This window comes from Schistocerca gregaria, chromosome 1 (assembly GCF_023897955.1).
Source record: "Schistocerca gregaria isolate iqSchGreg1 chromosome 1, iqSchGreg1.2, whole genome shotgun sequence".
Classification (NCBI taxonomy): Eukaryota; Metazoa; Arthropoda; class Insecta; order Orthoptera; family Acrididae; genus Schistocerca; species Schistocerca gregaria.
In genome coordinates, this window is record NC_064920.1 from 578,541,879 (window position 1) to 578,566,488 (window position 24,610).

Sequence of the window (24,610 nt, forward strand, 5' to 3'; positions counted from 1 at the left end):
GGGGAGTGCGATGGCGAGGTTCAGTTGTTAGAAGAACATAGTTTGACCTACTGCCGTTAGATGTTTGCAGCTCTGGCTGTGGCCACGTTTGTTTGCGCGCAGCGACGCGAAGGACGCTCGGCCGGAGTGCGCGGAGCGTCGCGGCGCTGGCTCCGGGGCCGCCACGGGGCTCGAGCTCTTCCTGCGGCGCGACGCCGCCACGGCCGACGGCGTGCGCCGGCTGGACCCGCCGGGAGCCCGGGTGAGCGGCCAGCGCCTGCAGCCTGCCACAGCGGCCACCCAGTAGCACTCACTTCAAAATACGTCGCCGAAACTTTTCAGATGTTATGTGCACAAATGGCCATTAAAATTGCTACACCGCGATGATGTGCTACAGACAGGAAGAAGATGCTATGATATGCAAATGATTAGCTTCTCAGAGTATTCACACAACGTTGGCGCCGGTGGCGACACGTACAACGTCCTGACATGAGGAAAGTTTCCAACCGATTTCTCATATACAAACAGCAGATGACCGGCGTCCCAGTGAAACGTTGTTGTGATGCCTCGTGTAAGGAGGAGAAATGTGTACCATCATGTTTACGACTTTGATAAATGTAGCCTATCGCGATTACGGTTTATCGTATCGCGACATTGCTGCTCGCGTTGGTCGAGATCCAATGACTGTTAGCAAATACGGAATCGGTGGGTTCAGGAGGGTAATACGGAACGCCGTGCTGGATCCCAACGGCCTCGTATCACTAGCAGTCGAGATGACATGCATCTTACCCGTATGCCTCTAACGTATCGTGCAGCCACGTCTCGATCCCTGAGTCAACAGATGGAGACGTCTGCAAGACAACAACCATCTGCACGAACAGTTCGACGACGTTTGCAGCAGCGTGCATTATCAGCTCGGGGACCATGGCTGCGGTTCCCCTTGACGCTGCATCACAGACAGGAACAACTGCGATGGTGTACTCAACGACGAACCTGGGTGCACGAATGGCAAAACATCTTTTTTTCGGATGAATACAGGTTCTTTTTACAGCATCACGATGGTCGCATCCGTCTTTGGCGACATCGCGGTGAACGCACATTGGAAGCGTATATTCCTCACCGCCATACTGGCGTATCACCTGACTTGATGGTACGGGGAGCCATTGGTTACACGTCTTGGTCACCTCTTGTTCGCATTAGCGGCACTTTGAACAGTGGACGTTACATTTCAGATGTGTTACGACTCGTGGCTCTACCGTTCATTAGATCCCTGCGAAACCCTACATTTCAGCAGGATAATGCACGACCGCATGTTGCAGACCCTGTACGGACCTTTCTGGATACAGAAAATGTTCGACTGCTGCCCTGGCCAGCACATTCTCCAGATCTCTCACCAATTGAAAACGTCTGGTCAGCGGTGGCCGAGCATTGGCTCGTCATAGTACGCCAGTCACTACTCTTGATGAACTGTGGTACCGTGTTGAAGCTGCATGGGCAGCTGTACCTGTACACGCCATCCAAGCTCTGTTTGACTCAATGCCCAGGCGTATGAAGGCCGTTATTACGGACAGAGGTGGCCGTTCTGGATACTGTTTCCTTAGGATGTATGCACCGAAGTTGCTTGAAAATGAATGTCCGTCCTAGTATAATATATTTGTCTAATGAATACCCTTTTAACATCTGCATTTCTACTGGTGTAACAATTTTAATGGCCAGTAGTGTATCTATACCTAACTAGATTTTGCCTGTGGCTTCGTCCGCATGGATCTCGAAACCAAATGAATTTTTAAAAATCCTGAAGATTATTATCGGTGAGGAAAACGGATATAAAAAACTGAAGGCGATGATGTCAACAGAGCACAACTCTAAAGAATTGATGTGTTCGTAAACACAGATACTGACATTTGAAATATGAAATACCAAGAGGCCTGGATAGAGGAACAGCCTAGTGTTGTGTTTAAAGAAACTACGAAAATTAAAGAATCTGTTCTTACAAACACAATTCCTTGTCGTTGCGCGTTTTTCACAGTTTCACCTTCAGTTTTTTATATTCATTTTATCCCACCGATAATCAGCTCAGGATTTTTCAAAATCGTAAGGGTTCGAGATCCACGCTGACAAAGTCTCGGGCAAGGCGTTAATAATACTCGACAAAATTACCAACGATAATAGTTACACCAACAGAAGAATGAATTCTAGAAACAAAGAAGTTAATCGAACCAAGATACTAAAACGAAATCACAACAATTCTATCATTACAATTGTATCGGTAAGACATGATGAAAACCTCCAAAGAAATGTACTAAAGAGATTTTTAGCGACAAATCGACAAACTATTCAACGATAGTAGATTTTTTTGTGTTAACTCGACCATCTTATCAACGATAATAGAAATGTCAACTCGACAAATTTATCAACGATAATAGTTACATCGATTCATGAGAGAATTCAAGACTGCCTGTAGATAGTGATTAAACTGTTAACATTATTATTATTAATATTATTATTATTATAAAACTCTACCATCTGGAGAGCAAGATGTATGAGACAGGCGAAATACCCTCAGACTTCAAGAAGAAAATAATAATTCCAATCCCAAAGAAAGCAGTTGTTGACAGATGTGAAAGTTACCGAACTATCAGTTAAATAAGTCAAAGCTGCAAAATACTAACGCGAATTCTCTACAGACGAATGGAAAAACTGGTAGAAGCCGACCTCGGCGAGATCAGTTTGGATTCCGCAGAAATGTTGGAACACGTGAGGCAATACTGACCCTACGACTTATCTTAGAAAATAGATTAAGGAAAGGCAAATCTACATTTCTAGCAATTGTAGACTTAGAGAAAGCTTTTGACAATTTTGACTGGAATACTCTCTTTCAAATTCTAAAGGTGGCAGGTGTACAATACAGGGAGCGAAAGGCTATTTACAATTTGTACAGAAACCAGATGGCAGTTATAAGAGTCGAGGGACATGAAAGGGAAGCAGCGGTTGGGAATGGAGTGAGACAGGGTTGTAGCCTGTCCCCGATGTTTTTCAATCTGTATATTGAGCAAGCAGTAACGGAAACAAAAGAAAAATTCGGAGTAGGTATTCAAATCCATGGAGAAGAAATAAAAACGTTGAGGTTAGCCGATGGCATTGTAATTCTGTCAGACAGCAAAGGACTTGGAAGAGCAGTTGAATGGAATGGACAGTGTCTTGAAAGGAGGATATGAGATGAACATCAACAAAAGCAAAACGAGGATAATGAAATGTAGTCGAATTAAGCCGGGTGCTGCTGAGGGAATTAGATTAGGAAATGAGACACTTAAAGTAGTATAGAAGTTTTGCTATTTGGGGAGCAAAATAACTGATGATGGTCGAAGTAGAGAGGATATCAAATGTAGACTGGCAATGGCAAGGAAAGCGTTTCTGAAGGAGAGAAATTTTTTAACATCGAGTATAGATTTAAGTGTCAGGAAGTCGTTTCTGAAAGTATTTGTATGGAGTGTAGCCATCTATGGAAGTGAAACATGGACGATAAATAGTTTGGACAAGAAGAGAATAAAAGCATTCGAAATGCAGTGCTACAGAAGAATGTTGAAGATTACATGGGTTTATCACATAACTAATGAGGAGGTATTGAATAGAACTGGGGAGAAGAGGAGTTTGTGGCACAACTTGACAAGAAGAAGGGACCGATTGGTCGGACATGTTCTGAGGCATCAAGGGATCACAAATTTAGCATTGGAGGGCAGCGTGGGGGGTAAAAATCGTAGAGGGAGACCAAGAGATGAATACACAAAACAGGTTCAGAAGGATGTGGGTTGCAGTAAGTACTGGGAGATGAAGAAGCTTTCACAGGAGAGAGTAGCATGGAGAGCTGCATCAAACCAGTCTCAGGACTAAAGACGACAACAACATTATAAAACGTTCCAAAACAGTGTTTTTTTGCCAATACCATAATTTCTATTCTGGTTTATTTAGTTTAGTTTTATAAAACATCTGCTGACCCGATTTTGTTTCTTTCATTGTAGTTAAATGAACTTACACGAAACTGAGCCGATGGATATAATAAAATTTTTGGCAGTTTTACTCATCTTCATGAACAACTCACGCTTCACCAAAAATTTGATTATGACAAAATTATTTTCGCAAAAAAGCGCCTACAGTTTCCTAAGACAGTTTCCCTTGTATCTCCTATTTATTCAGATTTCTCCGTTCTGAGCAACTGAAGAAAACATTCGGCTTGTAGGCGCCATATAAATATGAAACATGTACCAGATTTTATGTCAGATCCCAGTAACACAACTGTGAAAGCCATATCCAATTTACTGCAATGTTTTTGCATGATGCGGGTACAAACACACGGCAGTAGACAGACAAACAAACAAACAAACAAACAAAAATTCTAAAAGAAATGTCTTTGGTTTCCATTTCACTTACAAAGACCCCTCATATTAAGTTTTCTTAAGTATCGCCCATGTCCAGACGTCGGTCGATAACAACTTTTTTTATACGCTACTGGCCATTAATATTGATACACCAAAAATAAATGCAGATAATAAACGGGTATTCATTGGACAAATATATTATACTAGAACTGACATGAGATCACATTTTCCCGCAGTTTTGGTGCATAGATCCTGAGAAATCAGTACCCAGAACAACCACATCTGGCCGTAATAACGGCCTTAATAATACTCCTGGGCATTGAGTCAAACAGAGTTTGGATGACGTGTACAGGTACAGCTGCCCATGCAGCTTCAACACGATACCACGGTTCATCAAGAGTAGTGACTGGCGTATTGTGACGAGCCAGTTGCTCAGCCACTATTGTCCAACGTTTTCAATTGGTGAGAGATCTGGAGAATGCGCTGGCCAGGGCAGCAGTCGATCATTTTCTGTATCCAGAAAGGTCCGTACAGGACCTGCAACATGCGGTCGTGCATTATCCTGCTGAAATGCAGGGTTTCGCAGGGATCTATTGAACGGTAGAGCCACGGGTCGTAACACATCTGAAATGTAACGTCCACTGTTCAAACTGCCGTTAATGCGAACAAGAGGTGACCGAGACGCGTAACCAATGGCACCCCATGCCAAGACGCCAGGTGATACGCCAGTATAGCGATGACGAATACACGCTTCCGATGTGCGTTCATCGCAATGTCACAAACGGATACGACCATCATGATGCTGTAAACAGAACCTGGATTCATCCAAAAAAATTACATTTTGCCATTCGTGCACTCAGGTTCGTCGTCGAGTACACCATCGCAGGCGCTCCTGTCTGAGAAGCAGCGTCAAGGGTAACCGCATCCATGGTCCCCGAGCTGATAATCCACGCTGCTGCAAACGTCGTCGAACTGTTCGTGAGAAGGTTGTTGTCTTGCAAACGCCACCATCTGTTGACTCAGGGATCGAGACGTGGCTGCACGATCCGTTACAGCCATGTGGATGAGATGCCTGTCATCTCGACTGCTAGTGATATAGGCCGTCGGGATCCAGCACGGCGTTCCGTATTACCCTCCTTAACCCACCGATTCCATATTCGGCTAACAGTCATTGGATCTCGACAAACCCAAGCAGCAATGTCACGATACGATAAACCGCAATCGCGATATGCTACAATCCGACCTTTATCAAAATCGGAAGCGTGATGGTACGCATTTCTCCTCCTTACACGAGGCGTCACAACAACTTTTCACCAGGCAACGCCGGTCAATTGCTCTTTGGGTATTTGAAATCGGTTGGAGACTTTCCCCTTGTCAGCACATCATAAGTGTCGCCACCGGCTCCAATGTTGTGTGAATGCTCTGAAAAGCTAATCATTTCCATACCACAGTATCTTCTCCCTGTCGGTTAAATTTCGCGACTCTAGCACGTCATCTTCATGGTGTAGTAATTTTAATGGCCAGTAGTGTATGTACATGTATAGATGAGGTTGAAAGTGTTCACATACAGAGGCACGAAATCGGCTTTTAAATACACTCCTGGAAATTGAAATAAGAACACCGTGAATTCATTGTCCCAGGAAGGGGAAACTTAATTGACAAATTCCTGGGGTCAAATACATCACATGATCACACTGACAGAACCACAGGCACATAGACACAGGCAACAGAGCATGCACAATGTCGGCACTAGTACAGTGTATATCCACCTTTTGCAGCAATGCAGGCTGCTATTCTTCCATGGAGACGATCGTAGAGACGCTGGATGTAGTCCTGTGGAACGGCTTGCCATGCCATTTCCACCTGGCGCCTCAGTTGGACCAGCGTTCGTGCTGGACGTGCAGACCGCGTGAGACGACGCTTCATCCAGTCCCAAACATGCTCAATGGGGGACAGATCCGGAGATCTTGCTGGCCAGGGTAGTTCACTTACACCTTCTAGAGCACGTTGGGTGTCACGGGATACATGCGGACGTGCATTGTCCTGTTGGAACAGCAAGTTCCCTTACCTGTCTAGGAATGGTAGAACGATGGGTTCGATGACGGTTTGGATGTACCGTGCACTATTCAGTGTCCCCTCGACCATCACCAGAGGTGTACTGCCAGTGTAGGAGATCGCTCCCCACACCATGATGCCGGGTGTTGCCCTGTGTTCATCGGTCGTATGCAGTCCTGATTGTGGCGCTCACCTGCACGGCGCCAAACACGCATACGATCATCATCGGCACCAAGGCAGAAGCGACTCTCATCGCTGAAGACGACACGTCTCCATTCGTCCCTCCATTCACGCCTGTCGCGACACCACTGGAGGCGGGCTGCACGTCGTTGGGGCGTGAGCGGAAGACGGCCTAACGGTGTGCGGGACCGTAGCCCAGCTTCATGGAGACGGTTGCGAATGGTCCTCGCCGATACCCCAGGAGCAACAGTGTCCCTAATTTGCTGGGAAGTGGCGGTGCGGTCCCCTACGGCACTGCGTAGGATCCTACGGTCTTGGCGTGCATCCGTGCGTCGCTGGGGTCCGGTCTCACGTCGACGGGCACGTGCACCTTCCGCCGACCACTGGCGACAACATCGATGTACTGTGGAGACCTCACGCCCCACGTGTTGAGCAATTCGGCGGTACGTCCACCCGGCCTCCTGCATGCCCACTATACGCCCTCGCTCAAAGTCCGTCAACTGCACATACGGTTCACGTCCACGCTGTCGCGGCATGCTACCAGTGTTAAAGACTGCGATGGAGCTCCGTATGCCACGGCAAACTGGCTGACACTGACGGCGGCGGTGCACAAATGCTGCGCAGCTAGCGCCATTCGACGGCCAACACCGCGGTTCCTGGTGTGTCCGCTGTGCCGTGCGTGTGATCATTGCTTGTACAGCCCTCTCGCAGTGTCCGGAGCAAGTATGGTGGGTCTGACACACCGGTGTCAATGTGTTCTTTTTTCCATTTCCAGGAGTGTTTGTTAAGACGTTTAGGTAATAATGCTAGCAAGGGATTAGACAAAAATTTCGAAACTCCACGAGAAACGCGTGCTTGAATATAAACGCAGATGCCGCTGCTCTATTTGCCCACGAACGGCAGCCGTGCGATGCCTTCAATTCGCTGCAAGTGTCGTGGCCGGAACAGTGTTAAGTGTGGTTGTGAGCGCATTGTGCAGGAGTCTGTGGATTCGAACGGAGCAAATTTTTGATGTTGATATGCTGGGTGCTTCCGTAGCCAGCTAACCAAAATGTTTGGTGTTTAAAGGGGCAAAGTATTGAAAATATTCAATATAGAAAAAGTGGAAAAACATCGTCCGTTAATCACGACGTGGACGATAGTGTGTGTCCACTGATAGTGACGGACGGTCACTGTAGAGGACTCTGACGACAGCCGCAAATGTCACCTCAGAACTGAATATCGCTCTCCCCGGACCCAGTCAGCAGCAAAACAACACGAAAGGAAATGGGGGGAGAGCTGGAATTCCAAAACCACTCATGAATTATCCTAACGCCTGTAACAAGAAAACGTGCCACCCAAGTTGTAAAATTTGACTACGGGGCAATGGAAAAAAATGTAACTTGTTGGATGGGTCTTTTTGCAACTTATGGGAGAGTTTACAGTCCAAGAGAGAAATATGTTGGTGGTTCGGTGATCATTTGGGGAGCCATATCATGGGTATTTCACGGGTCTCAAGGTGCTTTGCACGGTCGCCTAACTGTCACCGATTATGTGATTCCTGTTCCATTCCCATTCCTGATATGTGTGAGTGACCTTCCACTTTGCATTCAATAAGCATAATTGGCACTTTATGCAGACGATATTGTTCTTATGATAAATTCAATTACAGAGAAAGAAACAACAGGTGGTAAATGATATTTTCCAAAGAATCATTAAGTGGTACACTTCCTACATTTTGAAAAAAAACACACTCCATTCAGTTCTGCTAACAAATAAAGTCTTATCATCAAGTGATGTAACCCATGAACAGAAGTCACTGTATAGGATACAATGGTCCAAAATTTTGGGTGTACATACCCATGGAAACTTGAACTGGAAGATGCATATTACGGAGCTTCTCAAACAATTAAATTCACCCGATTCTCCCGTCCATGTTATTGCTAATCTTGGTAACAAATAGGGCAACCTGCTGACACTCAACAATATCTTACAGGATAACTTTATGGATAATTCATAACTTAGGAAGAAAGTGTTGATTCCAGAAAAGCGAGCAGTAAGAATAATGTGTCGTCTTCACCCACGGACATTATGTAGGTAGCTCTTCAAGGAGCTACGCATTTCACCTGCACCACAATAATATACGTATATATTTGCTGATGAAATTCACCATACGTAACCCATCACAATTTGAGGAGAATATCGTGTCTATACCTACAACGCTAGAGTTAAAAATGACCTTTATTACCCATTGTTAAAGCTGTCAATGTTCAGTACGCATTTTGATCATTTGCGCATTAACATAAAAACCTAAAATTTTAAACCTAATTTAAAATCGTTTCTTCTGGAATGTTACTTCTAGTCCACTGACGAATTTCTTCTTAAAAACTGGTAGCCAATAACAACAACAGAAAAATAACCACACCCTCTGTGATTGTCCGGATCTTGCAGGCTGAGAGGTTTCCTCTAAAACGACGCCCGTTGGATTCCTGCGACCGGCCCACAACAGTGGTGCCCATCCACTGCAGCCCCGGGCTGTGTAACCGAAGCCATCACAGCCTGAAGCTGAGAGCGAAGTGTCACCAACTCAGCTCGCATCTGCTCACAACAATCGCAATCCCTGTCCATACTAAAGACCGTGGAAAACTAAACTATGCAGATAAATAGGCTATCGGCACGTGCCGTGGAACTCTACTGTAGACCCAGACGAAACTGCAATAACTGCGTCCAATAAACTAGATTAATACGCAGAGATTCAAAAAGCTAAGTACCGAAGCACTCAGGTGAAATTAAATAACTGGCCCCTGATTAGGAACTTGTAATATGTCGCAAAATCAGTTTACTTTCCGACGCAAACGAAAATGCGAGAACTGTGGTTATTAAATACTAAGTAAACACCCAGAAACTGAAGAAACTAAACTATTAAGGCACACAGATGATATTATAAAACTTTCCCCTGGTTAGGAACTCGTAAAAGTGACAAAATCGGTTACTTCCCTGCTGCTGCTTCTGTCTCGGCCGGCTGCAGCTGACTGACTGTTTATTATTTCAAGTACAATCGTCACAACTATTAATAAATTTATCCCACTGTGAGACAAGACAGTCAGTGCCTTCACGGAAAAAATTTTGCGGTTGCCTACGCAACCACGATGGTACAGAGCAGTGCACCTCTTCCTCCGAAGCAAATCTATGTCCAGGAATGTCGCCCTTCAGAGTTCCAAACATGTGGAAATCGCATGGTAAGCGATGGAGAAGGTACGGAAGATGTGTAAGGGCATCCCAGCGAAACTTCTGCAATGTAATCGAAACAACTTTGGCAACATGCGTGTGAGCATTATTCTGCAATAGAATGATGCTGTCCGTCAACATGCCTGAGCGTCTGGACTTGGCGCCACGTTTCAATTTTTTCTTAGTGTCGTACCTCTGTGCGTTAATTTTGGCGCCGTGTTGCTGGAGGTCAACAAACGGCAGGCCCTTGCAGTCAAAGAAAATCATCACTTTCCCTGAGTTGGCGAGCCTGTTGTTTTGAGTTCGCTGCACAAATTTCGCTGGGAAGCCCTTACACCTTCTCCGTGAGTCTCGATCTCTCTCCATACGATTGCTGTATTATTGGAGCCTCGAAAAAATACATTCGTAGGCGTCGATTTGCCTCGGACGAAGAGGTGCAGGGCTGGGTACAATCATCGTTCCATAGGCAGTTGCGTACGGTTTTCCATAAAGGCACTGACCGTCTTCCCTCGCACTGAGACAAATGTATTTAATAACGAGAATTACTTTTGAAATAATGAATAGTTCACTTTCTTTCTTTCCATATATCTCATTTTAATTTGACTGATCCTTGTATTAAAACGGGTGGTGGTACAGTGAAGACTTTAAGTAAAGTATGATTCTGTTTTTTAATATACAGTCAACTGATGACAGTCTTTATAAAAATAGTGTTTCTTGATTAATCAAAGTACCTTTTTATCCAGACAAGATAATGTTCATCACTTCTTTCTTGAAAATTATACACTAACGCTCATGTCATTTGAAACAGTTAGAAAAAAGAGATAGCACAGACCTCGAGGACGAATGAAACAGTGTACCAGTAAAGGTCACTGTTGCACTAAGTGCTGTTAGACGAGAGACTTCAAAAGAAGTCGATGTGTGAGCCAGTATGCCTCCTCGACATTGAAATCTACCTATGTTTACTGTCTAACAACAGGAACTTCAATTGTTTGATTACTAGTACTGATGTTTGTTTATTACTAACCTATAGCACATACAACGTGTGCACTCCCATATGGCCATCACAAGTGTTTCCGCTGTACACTTACTCAAATGAAAATTCTGTACCGTCTGATGTGATACGCAGCTGTAGTGATCAAAGCAACCACCGCTTGCCGCTCCCATAACCCTGCGCACAGCTGCCTAACTCAACTGAGGTAGCTTCATTTCTGATGTCTGGTGACGACATTCTTATTGTGTTTATTGTGTCGACCAAGCCGTACATCGATATTAATAAATATTTTTCACATTAAATTATATTTTATACAACTTTGAATTACGGTGAAGGCACTTTGTACCCAGTACATCAATATAGAATTCGTGGACACTCAAAAGATTTCCGATTCTGTTCACGTGTGAATTATGCTTAAAACGTAGTGGTTAAACTGATCTGACACGAGGTGAGAACTGATAAGAGCAAATGGAAACAAAAAATTCACTATAAATGGCAAGATATAAATTGAGCAGTATGTTGTTGATACGTATGTCAAATAATTGATTTTGATTAGTAAAGCACAAAACTGAAGTCGTGGACACTCAAAAGATTTCCGATTCTGTTCACGTGTGAATTATGCTTAAAACGTAGTGGTTAAACTGATCTGACACGAGGAGGGAACTGATAAGAGCAAATGGAAACAAAAAATTCACTATAAATGGCAAGATTTAAATTGAGCAGTATGTTGTTGATACGTATGTCAAATAATTGATTTTGATTAGTAAAGCACAAAACTGAAGTCGAATTTTGTCTAGGCAAAGTATTTTCTAAGCTATCATCGAATTTTATCGATGTTTTAATTAATATTAATCTTTCAGATCGAACAAGTTACCTTTATCGAGGTATTTTAAACAAACTACCAGTTTGCTCGCCTGTCAGACCTGCTGGTATGAGAGGCTAGGTTCAGGGACAAACGCCTGTCAGACCTGCTGGTATAAGAGGCTAGGTTCAGGAACAAACGCCGATTGTGCGGCGACACACCTTACTGACCGACTGAGATGCTTCGATTGCTTCAAAATGCTTATTAAGGAAACGGACCTTGCCAGATAGGATTAACGGAGTACATCGAGAAAGTTCAAAGAAGAGCAGCACGTTTTGTATTATCGAGAAATAGGGGAGAGAGTGTCACTGATATGATACAGGATTTGGGGTGGACATAGTCAAAACAAAGGCGTTTTTCGGTGCTGCAAAATCTTCTCAAAAGTTCAACCACCAGATTTCTTCTCGGGAAGTGAAAATATTTTGTTGAGCCGACTTACTTAGGGAGAAACGATCATACTAATAAAATAAGGGTATCAGGGCTCGCCCAGAAAGCTGTAGGTGTTAATTTTTTCCGCGCGCTGTTCGGGACTGGAATAATAGAGAATTACTGTGAAGGTGGTTCGAGGAACCCTTTGTCAGGCACCTAAGTGTTATTTGCAGATATCCATGTAGATGTAGATGAAACAACTCCACAAGCAACCTACTATGTTACTGCGAATAAGAGGTGGTCCTGGATTTCAGTAACTGTTGGTAATGTTATACATACTTTTTAAAATCAATAGCAATAGCGAAGCTTCAAACACACGATGAGAACTGATGGATGGTATCTAATTAATGACCTTCAAAGAGACGGATAATTTGGAGCAATTTTATATTATTGCCGAAACTGTCTGTTACGTTCCATCAGAACCAACTTTTACTAAGTGAAAATTTACGGTGTGATAAACAAAAAGTCTTCCGTCTGATTAGACGTAGCTCGCGTGCTTGTCAAAAGAGTGAATATCTCAACAGAATCATATCACAACGTAAAACGACGCCATATCGGCATGCAGTGAGTTCAAAGGAGACAGAATAAACGGTCTCTAGAAAATGACTTTATAACACCGTCACATTCTGATTCGTACCATAGGACGTGGAGCTACAACAGTGATGTGTATATGGCATAATGGCATCGATCGGCCGTCCAGCATGGTCCACAACGTTGGGTCTCCCGACTAAAATTGACTTCTTTTGATCTGCGTCTGCCGTGGTTTTCATTGGTGACCCGCCCCCGTTGTGTTGGCTTCCATTGTACAAACAGTACGAACATCTCACGTCAGGCCAAAACGAGCATGCATGTGAATCGAATATTTCGTGATGAATGAAAAGATGTAGTGATTTCAGACGAGTTCCTCTACAAGCCATTCTGCAATTGTGGCCTAATACATGTTAAACGCTACCTTCGCCGTCTGGCAAGGTGTGTTGTGAGATGCATCAGACAGACGCCAATTCCGTTGGTTTTGGGCGCCATTGGACACAACGTGCCACTACTTCGCCTACGTACCTAGAACTACTTTAACGGTAGCTGTCTCTCGTATTCTTCAGATAACTGCAGGTGCCATGTCTCAAAAGGACGATACCCTGCTAAAAGTGGAGAAGAACGTACATATTTGCTTTGAACATCGAGACTGTTACTACTTGTCTCGATTGAAGTTATATTCTTTTTAGTTGCGTCCACAGTCCTGCAGTTCTAGAAATAAAAATAACTTCCACCGGCACTGTTACACGGTCGGGATTTCGGCTGTTTTTATCAGGTGTAGCTGCACCATCTTAAATCGCTAAGAAAAATTTAGTCTAGGGTTACATTCTGTTCTCAAAAATTTTGTAAAAAGCAAATTACTGAAATCAGTGCATACTGCGAAGCATAATGAAAATGTCGTTTTGGGAGTAAATATTTTTAAAAAAATACGTACATCCTGCCACCTCATTGTGAAGTGCGCCAATGAATATTCATTCTTCTCAAGAGAGCGAAACATTGAAATGATCGTATGGCATTGTTGGCCGGGATGTCCCATTCGGGTTCGGGCGCCAAGTGCTAGTGTTATTTCAGTCGGCGCCACACTGGGCGACTTGCAGCCGATGATGAGGATGAAATGATGTTGAGGACAACACAACAGCCAGTTCACGAGCGAAAAATCTCTAACCCGGCCGAGAATCTAACCCGGGCCCAGCCGGCCAGAGCGGTTCTAGGCGCTACAGTCGGAACCGCGCGACCGCTACGGTCGCAGGTTCGAATCCTGCCTCGGGCATGGACGTGTGTGATGTCCTTAGGCTAGTTAGGTTTAAGTAGGGGACTGATGACCTCAGAAGTTAAGTCCCATAGTGCACAGAGCCATTTGAACCATTTGACCCGGGCCCAGTGCATGGGAGGCAAGCACGTAGCACCCAGCTAAGCAGGCGGACAGCGAAATATTGTGTCATCCGCATTTATTGCTTATCATGCTAATACTGCTGTTAGTTCAGAATGGCGCAATAGCCTAAACACTGATAGTAAAAAAATATAACTAATATCGGCCCAGGCACAAAATATCATTTCGTCTGTTATCGCTCCTACCGGTCCCGTCCGAGATTATTTTCCACGCAGGAAAATAAATACGTTTCTTATTTTCAGTTCAGCCCACTAAGCTGACTTTACCACTTTTCGCTTTAGATGCCTTTCATTTTGAAGCCACATACTCCATTTTCAGACAAAAGGATTTGGATTACATCTGTAACACGTTCTGTGTAACTGATACCGATAGGAAACTGCTTTCCGCCTATGTAGCAACAGATAGGAATACACCCAATGACAAATCCGTCGGTATATGCCCATATTTGTTGATTCATAAGTAAATCAAACTTCAGGACACCCCTAGGTAATGCGGAACTGCCGACTAGACATGACCAGAAGCAGACGCGCATGTTTGAAAGGAAGCGGGCAGCGCTGTTTCATGAGTAGAGGGGCAACAACTGCAACACGGGTTGGTGAGGCGAGCTCAGTGACTTCAATGATGGTATAGTTTTTGGATGTCACCTGAGTAACAAATCCATCAGGGTCTTGTTAACACTTTACACCTGCCCACGTCTTCTCCTGGTAATATGCCTGTGAAGCGCAAAAAGTGCAAACGCGGACGAACAGCCATAGCTAAACCATGGGATGGCAGACCTCGTGTTCTGACGGACAGGAACAGTCGAGATTGTGGAAAGTAATAGTAAAAAATCGCATGAAATCAGCAGATAGAATCATTCGTGAGTTCCAAAGTACTACCAGCTGCACACATAACACAAAGATTTTCTTTCTTTTTTGTCATCAGTCTTCTGGCTTGTTTGATGCGGCCCGCCACGAATTCTTCCCCTGTGCCAACATCTCCTCTGCCTCAGAATAGCACTTGCAACCTACGTCCACAATTATTTGCTCTCCAATTTCTTCTACAGCTCCCTCTAGCAACATAGAAGTCATTCCCTGATGCCTTAACAGAGGTTTTATCATCCTGTCCCTTCTCTTTTCAGTGTTTTCCATATATTCCTTTCCTCTCCGGTTCTGCGCAGAACCTCCTCATTCCTCACCTTATCAGTCCACCTAATTTTCAACATTTTTCTGTAGTACCACACTTCAAATGCTTCGATTCTCTTCTTTTCCGGTTTTCTCACCATCCATGTTTCACTACCGTACAATGCTGTGCTCCAAATGTACATTCTCAGAAATTTTCCCTCAAATTAAGGCCTACTTTTGATGCTGGTAGACTTCTCTTGGCTAGGAATGCTAGTGCTGGTCTATTTTCTATGTCCTCCTTGCTTTGTACAGAGAATTAAAAAGAGTGTGGTACAATGGTCGAGCAATACGTTTCTGGATAGAGTGCTATGCGTAAACAGTGAAGTGACTGGGCAGTGGACAATTGGAAACGAGTGATTTGAAGCAGCGAATCACGGCACACCCTGTGGTAATCCAATGGAAGGGTTCCACTTGGCGAAAGCCTGGAGAACATTACCTGCCATCATGTGTAGTGGAGACAGGAAAGTACAGAGGAGACGGTATTGAAGTATGAAGGTATTTTCCGTTGTCAGGGTATGGTTCCTTATTGCCCTTGAGAAAATGATAAGTGTAAAGGAAATGAAAACACTTTAAACCACTTTGTACAGCATACACAAGTGGAACAATTTTCAGACGATGACTGTACATGACAGTGCACAGTATCTGTGGTGTTTGGCACATAACATTCCTCAGTAGACTACCCTGTCGACTGTCCCGATGTGAACCCAATGGAATGCTTTTGAGCAGAGTCAGAAAAATTGGTTCGAATGGTTCTGAGCACTATGGGACTTAACATCTGAGGTCATCAGTCCCCTAGAACTTAGAACTGCTTAAACCTAACTAACCTAAGGACATCACAAACATCCATGCCCAAGGCAGGATTCGAACCTGCGACAGTAGCAGTCGCGCGGTTCCAGACTGAAGCGCCTAGAACCCCTCGGCCACACTGGCCGGCAGCAGAGTCAGATGGTCAAGCTCGCTCCAGACCTCAGCGTCCGACATTAGCGCTTCTCTGGTTTTGGCCGTTCAGTAAGAATAGGCTGCCATCCTCGCAGAGCAACTTCGTTGAATGTGTCCGCAGCAGAGTTCACGCTGTCACAAAGGCAAAGTGTGGAGACACAGCATATCAGTGTCCACTATTGGGTCTCCAGATACTTTTAACCAGATAGTGTGCAGTGTGCATGACTGGAGAAACAAGGCCAGCGCTTCTTAAGTCGATCACAACCTGTAATACTGTGTGGACTGAGCTTTGCCTAAACAATGGTTTTAAATATTGCTTCTGTGTCTTTATCGCGAGCCTACTACAAGAGCACTTTATGCCATTTTATAGCGCTGGTTGCTAGACGAGTTACACGCTCTGTAAAACTCCAATTGTATGCTATGTAATAAAAGAAAATTTCTTTCGTCGAAATTGTTTTACAGCACACAAGGGGTGGAGAAAAATATTGAAACACCAAATTAAGATGCCTAACACAGTATAGAAAAACCGTTGGCATTCAAAACAGCTTCCAGTCGTCTGGGAATGGATGAATACAGGTCTTTTTTCCAAGACAATCGTACATATTCTTCCTGGTAACTAGAGAGTAGTTCAGGAAAAGATGAGAGACGTGGACAGATATCACGCATTCTTCTCTTCAACGTAGACCACAAAGGCTCAAAAATATTGAGAGCTGGTGGAGGATTCGAGGGTTCATCCTCACACTCACAAAGCCGCAAACTGTGCAGAAGTGGCCCTGTCATCTTGGAACACAGCATCAACATTGGGGAACAAACACTGTACCGTGGGATAGAACCTGCAGAGCCAAAATAGACACACAATCCTTGACAGTAATGTAGTCTTGCAGAGTAAACGTAGGGGGTCCAAGGAACCATGATACGGCTGCTCATTTTATCAGCAAATCACCACCACGTTTCACTCTTGATAGCAAGCAGTCTCTATTGCAGGCTTAGGACGGCAGGAAACAGACGTTAACTCGGCCAGAAGTTGGAAACGGTGGGAAACAAGACTGATTCGACCAAATAACTATTTTACATGTTTTATGGGTTCGGCACCACGTTTTCCTGGTAACGGCATTTGCATCACTAATATGCAGTTTTGGGATTCCAGCTCGCCCTGCAATTCCTGGCTTACGGAGTTCCCCTCGTTTTGTTTTGGTGCTGACAGAGATCGCGAGTGCGAAGTTCACTTCTGCAGCGTCTTTTGCAAATGGTTTCCTCTTTGTTTTCGTCACAATTCTCTTCATTGATCGTCCAGTCCATCACGACCATTCAGCGCACACTTTTGTCCGCGTTGTGACTTAGCAGATGATGTTTCTCCGTTTCTACTGTATTCGATATAAATCTTCGATACGGTATCTCTTGAAACGCCAAACACGTCAACTAGCTTCGTTGCAGAAGGAGGCGCCGTACAAGCAGAAATAATTAGCTCAGATTTAACGCTCTCATAACTACACAGAACACTGTTGTGACCACGATGAATTAGGGCATGTTTAGTGGTCAAATGCAACAGCGCAGCCTGGAGGCGTTTATGGTCAAGGATGCATTTCACGCGGTGTTTCTATATTTTTGCCCACCGCTGCTCACATAAGTACTTCAAAATAATGGTCGTCAAACTTTCTTGCTCCAGATGATGATGATGATGATGATGATGTTTGGATGGGACGGAGGGGGGGGGGGCGTTCAACTGCGCGGTCATCAGCACCCCTACAAATTCTCAGCCTTTGCTCAGGCAGATCTCGCCACATTCATGAATGAGGATGAAATTATGAGGACAACACAAACACCTAGTTATCTCGAGGAATCACCGCCGCCGCCGGGAATCGAACCCGGGAAGCGAGAACGCGACCGCGAGACGACGAGCTGCGGACTTCTTACTCAAGAGACAATACTGACATTGTGCGGAGGCACTTCGGGACGCAAATGTATCAGTACCATTAACAATTGCCAACCTACGTGAAGTAGTTTGTTATGAAGCTCCGACAGCGTAGCTAAAGTAACGGCGCAATAAGTTGGGCCCCGCCGTCCAAGTATTGATCAACGGCACCATCCCTCAGGGACTTGAATGTTGCGACACTGTAATTTACTGACAAAGTGGTGTTGTGCTATCTTAGCATATGATTATTTTGATTAATAACAGTTTGTGTACTTATATTTAAATGGATTATGCTACCTGAGATGGGTCACTAGTGTGTCCTAACTGTTTTGAAATTCATTTTTCTTCTACTCATTGCGTTGTATTGCAACAGCTTTAATTTCATTTCATATCCCTTGCTACAAATATGTACCCGATTTGAGGATCACTGTCTCTCTAATGCTCACTCACGAATCGATGCAACTTACACCGTAGCAGCTGATCGGTAGGAGGTCGACACCTTCATGAGATGTCAGTGCTGGAAGACAAACAAGAAAACACTTTCCCTATCACGTCCCCTCGTCCCGCAACAACATATCTACCCGCCACTGAACCCAGCAGCCAACCTACATCGCTCTACATCTATATCTACATACATACTCCGCAATCCACCATACGGTGCGTGGCGGATGGTACCTCGTACCACAACTAGCATCTTCACTCCCTGTTCCAAACTGAACGAGCGAAAAAATGACTGCCTATATGCCTCTGTACGAGCTCTAATCTCCTTATCTTATCTTTGTGGTCTTTCCGCGAAGTATAAATTGGCGGCAGTAAAATTGTACTGCAGTCAGCCTCAAATGCTGGTTCTCTAAATTTCCTCAGTAGCGATTCACGAAAAGAACGCCTCCTTTCCTCTAGAGCCTCCCACTCGCGTGATGATCAAATCTACCACTAACAAATCTAGCAGCCCGCCTCTGAATTGCTTCTATGTCCTCCCTCAATCCGACCTGATAGGGAACCCAAACACTCGAGCATTACTCAAGAATAGGTCGTATTAGTGTTTTATAAGCGGTCTCCTTTACAGACGAACCACATCTCCCCAAAATTCTACCAATGAACCGAAGACGACTATCCGCTTTCCCCACAACTGCCATTACATGCTTGTCCCACTTCATATCGCTCTGCAATGTTACGCCAAAATATTTAATCGTCGCGACTGTGTTAAGCGCTGCGCTACTAATGGAGTGATCAAACATTACGGGATTTTTTTTCCTATTCATCTGCTTTAATTTACATTTATCTGTATTTAGAGTTAGCTACCATTCGTTATACCAAACACAAATCCTGTCCAAATCATCTTGCATCCTCCTACAGTCACTCACTTCCCGTACGCCGCAGCATCATCAGCAAACAGCCGCACATTGCGAACCACCCAATCCAAAAGATCATTTATGTGTATAGAAAACAACAGCGGACCTACCACACTTCCCTGGGGCACTCCAGGGTATCCCCTCACCTCCGATGAACACTCACCATCGAGGACAACGTATTACTTAAGAAGTCTTCGAGCCACTCACATACTTGGGAACCAATCCTGTATGCTCGTACCTTAGTTAGGGGTCTGCAGTGGGGCACCGAGTCAAACGCTTTCCGGAAGTCAAGGAGTATGGCATCCGTCTGATACCCTTCATCCACGGCTCGCAAGATATCATGTGAAAAAAGGGCGAGTTGCGTTTCGCAGGAGCGGTGCTTTCTAAAGCCGTGCTGATGCATGGACAGCAACCTCTCTCTCTCAAGGAAATTCATTACATTCCCTCACGGTCAGCTTTACCACAGTCGATTGTAATCAGGCACATGTTTACTAGGTGACGGTGCACAGCCCGCGGGACACGCCGGGGCCCGGCCTGATGGCGCCGCAGTGGCTGGCGGGTGGCGCGCGCACCGTCACGGCGCTCTCGGTGGACGCGGCGCTCATCACGAGCGACGCCGAGCTGCGCCGCCTGCCGCTGCACAAGCGCCTCTGCCTCTTCCCGGACGAGCGGCCGCTGCTCTTCTCGCGCTTCTACACGCGCGCCAACTGCATCCACGAGTGCCTGCAAGTCGCCCACGCCAAGAAGTGCGGCTGCTTGCCCTACATCTCCCGCGTCCCCTCAGGTAGCTCGCTCTCCGCTTCATTGCCGTACCCAATTCACCGTTTTGGTCAGCAAATACACTCGCAGCTGAGATGTCAAAGGGTTGGTAGCACGGATTACTAACGGCAGATTCGTATCGTGTCGAGAGAGATTTGCTTCTGAGAACGCCTACGTATCACTTGCTCGTCCATTTCTGCCCGCTTACAGTACGATGAAGCCATTGTACTTGCGCTTCTACACTACTGGCCATTAAATTGCTACACCAAGAAGAAAAGCAGATGATAAACGGGTATTTATTGGAAAAATATATTGTACTGTAACTGACATTTTCACGCAATATTGGTGCATAGATCCTGATAAATCAGTACCGGGGCCGGCGCGGTGGTCTCGCGGTTCTAGGCGCTCAGTCCGGAACCGCGTGACTGCTACGGTCGCAGATTCGAATCCTGCCTCGGGCGTGGATGTGTGTGATGTCCTTAGGTTAGTTAGGTTTAAGTAGTTCTACGTTCTAGGGGACTATTGACCTCAAATGTTAAGTCCCATAGTGCTCAGAGCCATTTTTGTATCCACAAAGGCCCGTACCGGACCTGCAACATGCGGTCCTGCATTATCCTGCTGAAATGTAGGGTTTTGCAGGGATCGAATGAAGGGTAGAGCCACGGGTCGTAACACATCTGAAATATAACGTCCACTGTTCAAAGTGCGGTCAATGCAAACAAGAAGTGACCAAGATGTGTAACCAATGGTACCCCATATCATGACGCCAGGTGATACGCCAGTAAGGCGATGACGAATACATGCTTCCAATGTGCGTTCAGCGCGATGTCGCCAAACAAGGATGCGACCATCATGATGGTGTAAACAGAACCGGATTCATCCGAAAAAATGACGTTTTGCATTCGTGCACCCAGGTTCGTCGTTGAGAACACCATCGCAGGCGATCCTGTGTGTGATGTAGCGTCAAAGGTAACCGCGGCCATGGTGTCAGACCTGATAGTCCGTGGTGCACCAAACGTCGTCGAACTGTTCGTGCAGATGGTTGCTGTCTTGCAAACGTCCCATCTGATGACTCAGGGATCGAGACGTGGCTGCACGATCCGATACAGCCATGTGTAAAAAATGCCTGTCGTCTCGGCTGCTAGTGATACGAGGGCGTTGGGATCCAGCACGGCGTTCCGTATTACCCTCCTGAACCCACCGATTCCGTATTTGCTATCCAAAGGTCGGAAACGTGATGCTACGCATTTCTCCTCCTTACACGAGGCATCAAAACAACGTTTGAAACGTCCCCTTAGAACAATTTATACAGGACTGTGCTTATACTGACACACAATATTTTTAGCGCAAAACAATCTGACTTTCAAAAATCCCTACAAAAGAATGGCCCTGACTAACATTAACCTACACGTTTCACATATCACTTACATCACAAAAATCTTCGTTACTCGAACTACTGCAATACAGCGAGCACCACCACCGCCAGCTAAATAAAAGATTCAAACTACGGAAGGCACTAACTACTGATAGGTATAGTTAGCAATTGAAAGATTTTAATAGAGAAAAAACAATGTATTTACCTTAATAGTCATAATATATATAGCAGTTCATGACATCCAGTCTTACAAATATCAAAACTCCGCCATCTCTCTCCATACATCCACCACTGCTGGCGGCTCACCTCCAACTGCGCAACGCTACGCGCTGTTAACATCCAGCTGCCCAACACTACAATGGCGAGTATTACAACAATGCCAACCAGCCACTGACTGCACACTGCACAGCCAGTCATATGTGACGTTACCAATAAAAAAACCTAAACAGCCTACTTACGTCGCCCCCATGCTCCCCACAAAAAAATTTAAAAATTGTTTTGGACAGTGGACAATACAGATTTGAATTTTTTCATAATTACAATAACAAAGAAATGAAATGCACACACTTATCGATATAATGTTGGTAAAAAGCTAAAATTTTCTCATAGTCCATAAAGACAGTCCTGATCGTTCATCACAGTAAAATAGCATTGTTTTGCTCAATGTCTGAGCAGTAAAAGAAAATGCACACGGAAGTAGTGGATTTCCATGCAGTCTTGAAGAAGTAGTGTTGTCCTTCCAACGGAAAGACAGTGCTGACTCTTGACATGCTGACAGGTAGTGGGCCACAACAGAGCAAACCCACAGCAGAGTCTGTTGAAGTTTTGAAGAATATTGGTAGGTAGGTCATCACAGAAGAGACCACTGTAGTCTTCTTAGAGATTACGGTATTGGTGGGCCACCAGAGGTGCAGACACAGTGCAGTCCTTGTAGAGATTATGGTATTGGTGGGCCACCAGAGGTGCAGACCCACTGCAGTTCTTGTAGAAATAATGGTATTGGTGAGTCATCAAAGGCGTAGACCCACTGTAGTCCTTGTAGAGTTGGCTAGCAGCCAACTGTTGCAACTGTGCAGATGCACAATTACCATCGAAGAGTCTTGTGGACAATATAGCAAGTCCATAAACCACCACTTGTCCACTCACAAAGAATTTGTTTGACATGTCCTTAGAACCAGCAATGCTGTTATCCAGTCCCTTGCTGAATTATTACCACACTTGCAAACACTATCAGTCCCTACTTCTCACATATTGTCCATATACTATGACCAACAGAAATGTGTGCAGTGAAATATAATTTACAAGTTAATTAGTTTGATGAACTGGTGTCAATTACAATTTTATAACATGAGAATACAATAACAAAGGTACAAAATATATCATTAAAGAACGTAATAGTACAGATAACATTTGCAGTAATACAGGCTTTACAAAAGAATTGAAATAACAAATACATCAGTGTTACAAAAATTATGACATAACTACATACATAAAAGATCAGAATAACTTTTGAAACATCAACTTCACACATGAGCATTGGAACAAAACAGAATAAATAATGTGTAAACATCTTTATGAAGTAAATAACATGTTATTAATGCAAATTATATTTGAGGATAACAGTATTCCTCATCATAGTGAATGTAGCTTAGTATTAGAAGAGAAAAAACTCTATGAAACAGTACACGGAGACAGGAAGAAAATGAATACACAAGGGTACACAAACACATAGTGGGATAACACAAAAGGAAAGAACAGGGTTTGTTTTCAGGGTAACATTTGGTACTGCAGTACAACCCAAAACTTCATTCCATAGGTCGTCCCTCTTATTTCAACATTTGCTCAAGCCAAAAAAAAATCCTATCCAAGCATGCTTTCTGTATTTTGTTCACATCCTCTTTCAAAAAATAGTTTTTCTCCACTGTACACTACTTTTTGGCCAAACCAGTTTCTTATAGCTTCTCAATGCTTTTCTTCCAATTCATCATAGTTAGTTTCTTATATAGTCTCCCCCCTCTTAAGCTAACTTAAACCTACTGAGCTCAGATGCAAAACTAAGAGACGACGCAATGGAGCAGCACTAAACAATTAACACAAACAGCAATGACAAAAAAATGCAAATTGGCAAAAAAAGGCAGCAATATAAGACTTAGCAAAGCAAATGCAACATTACAACTAATATGAAGCAATGAACAGCAACAACTAAAATAATTCAGTAGTAAAACTGGCTTAACAGAGTAATAAAAAGTTAAATTCAGTAACACTATGCCTGGCAAACAGCAGCAGCAAATGCAATAATTTATAACTAAACATGACAAAGCTCAAGCAGAAAAAATATTACAGTAAAGACAACAATGCAGAAAAGGAAAATGTCTATTCACATATTAATATCTATGTCATTAAAGTTATGCACCACAAAACTAATTCTACAAAAGATATTACCAAGTAGTTGAAAAGAAAATTAAGTATGCAGTAACTGTTATTAATCCCTTCTTATTGTTCTTTCCTTTCCAAGTGCTCCTTTTTCGAAGAACGTGGATCATAAAACGATTATTTAATAGACCTGTTGACAGAAAGTGTTCACATTAGCAAATGCATTTAATTTTATTTTATAAAACCAATGCTGCAACACAGCTGGAAAACAGATATCAAATGAACTAAGCAACTATGTACAAAGCATAAGAATATAATTCAATAGTCATGTGGCATTTCATAAGTTAGTGGAAATTCTCTCAATTTTCGTAGAAAGGCGCTTGTCATAATCAGGTGTGAAGATGTAAGTATCTTTCCAAGTAATGAGCGTGTCGTAGTTGCGATGCTTTCTACAAAGGAATGTCAATAGCGAGGATAATGGCCTCTTTTTGTTCCTAGTGGCTTTCTTTTGTCAGACGACTACCTCTCAGGTGGGCGCCCAAAACGCATTAAGTCAAGGTCACTTACCTTTCTTACTGAAATATTTACGACAGCAGTTTCCGCTACAGTGACAGTCTCATATAAAAATATTTCACAGGTCAAGAATTTGCGTTACAAATCTGTAAAAACAAAATCCAATTGATATGACAGTGTCCAAAAAATTTTCATCGGCATTGTAATACATTCACGCATTTACA

At 44.0% G+C, this 24,610-nt stretch overlaps 1 protein-coding gene across 1 annotated transcript in view; it reads left to right on the forward strand.

Moving 5' to 3' along the window:
- Positions 1-24,610, forward strand: part of LOC126362179 (pickpocket protein 19-like) — a 156,693-nt gene that overhangs the window by 60,683 nt on the left and 71,400 nt on the right. Inside the window, exons 4-5 of the mRNA XM_050007861.1 lie at positions 103-241; positions 19,862-20,150. Coding sequence (XP_049863818.1) covers positions 103-241; positions 19,862-20,150 — 428 coding nt within the window. The remainder of the gene's footprint in view (positions 1-102; positions 242-19,861; positions 20,151-24,610) is intronic.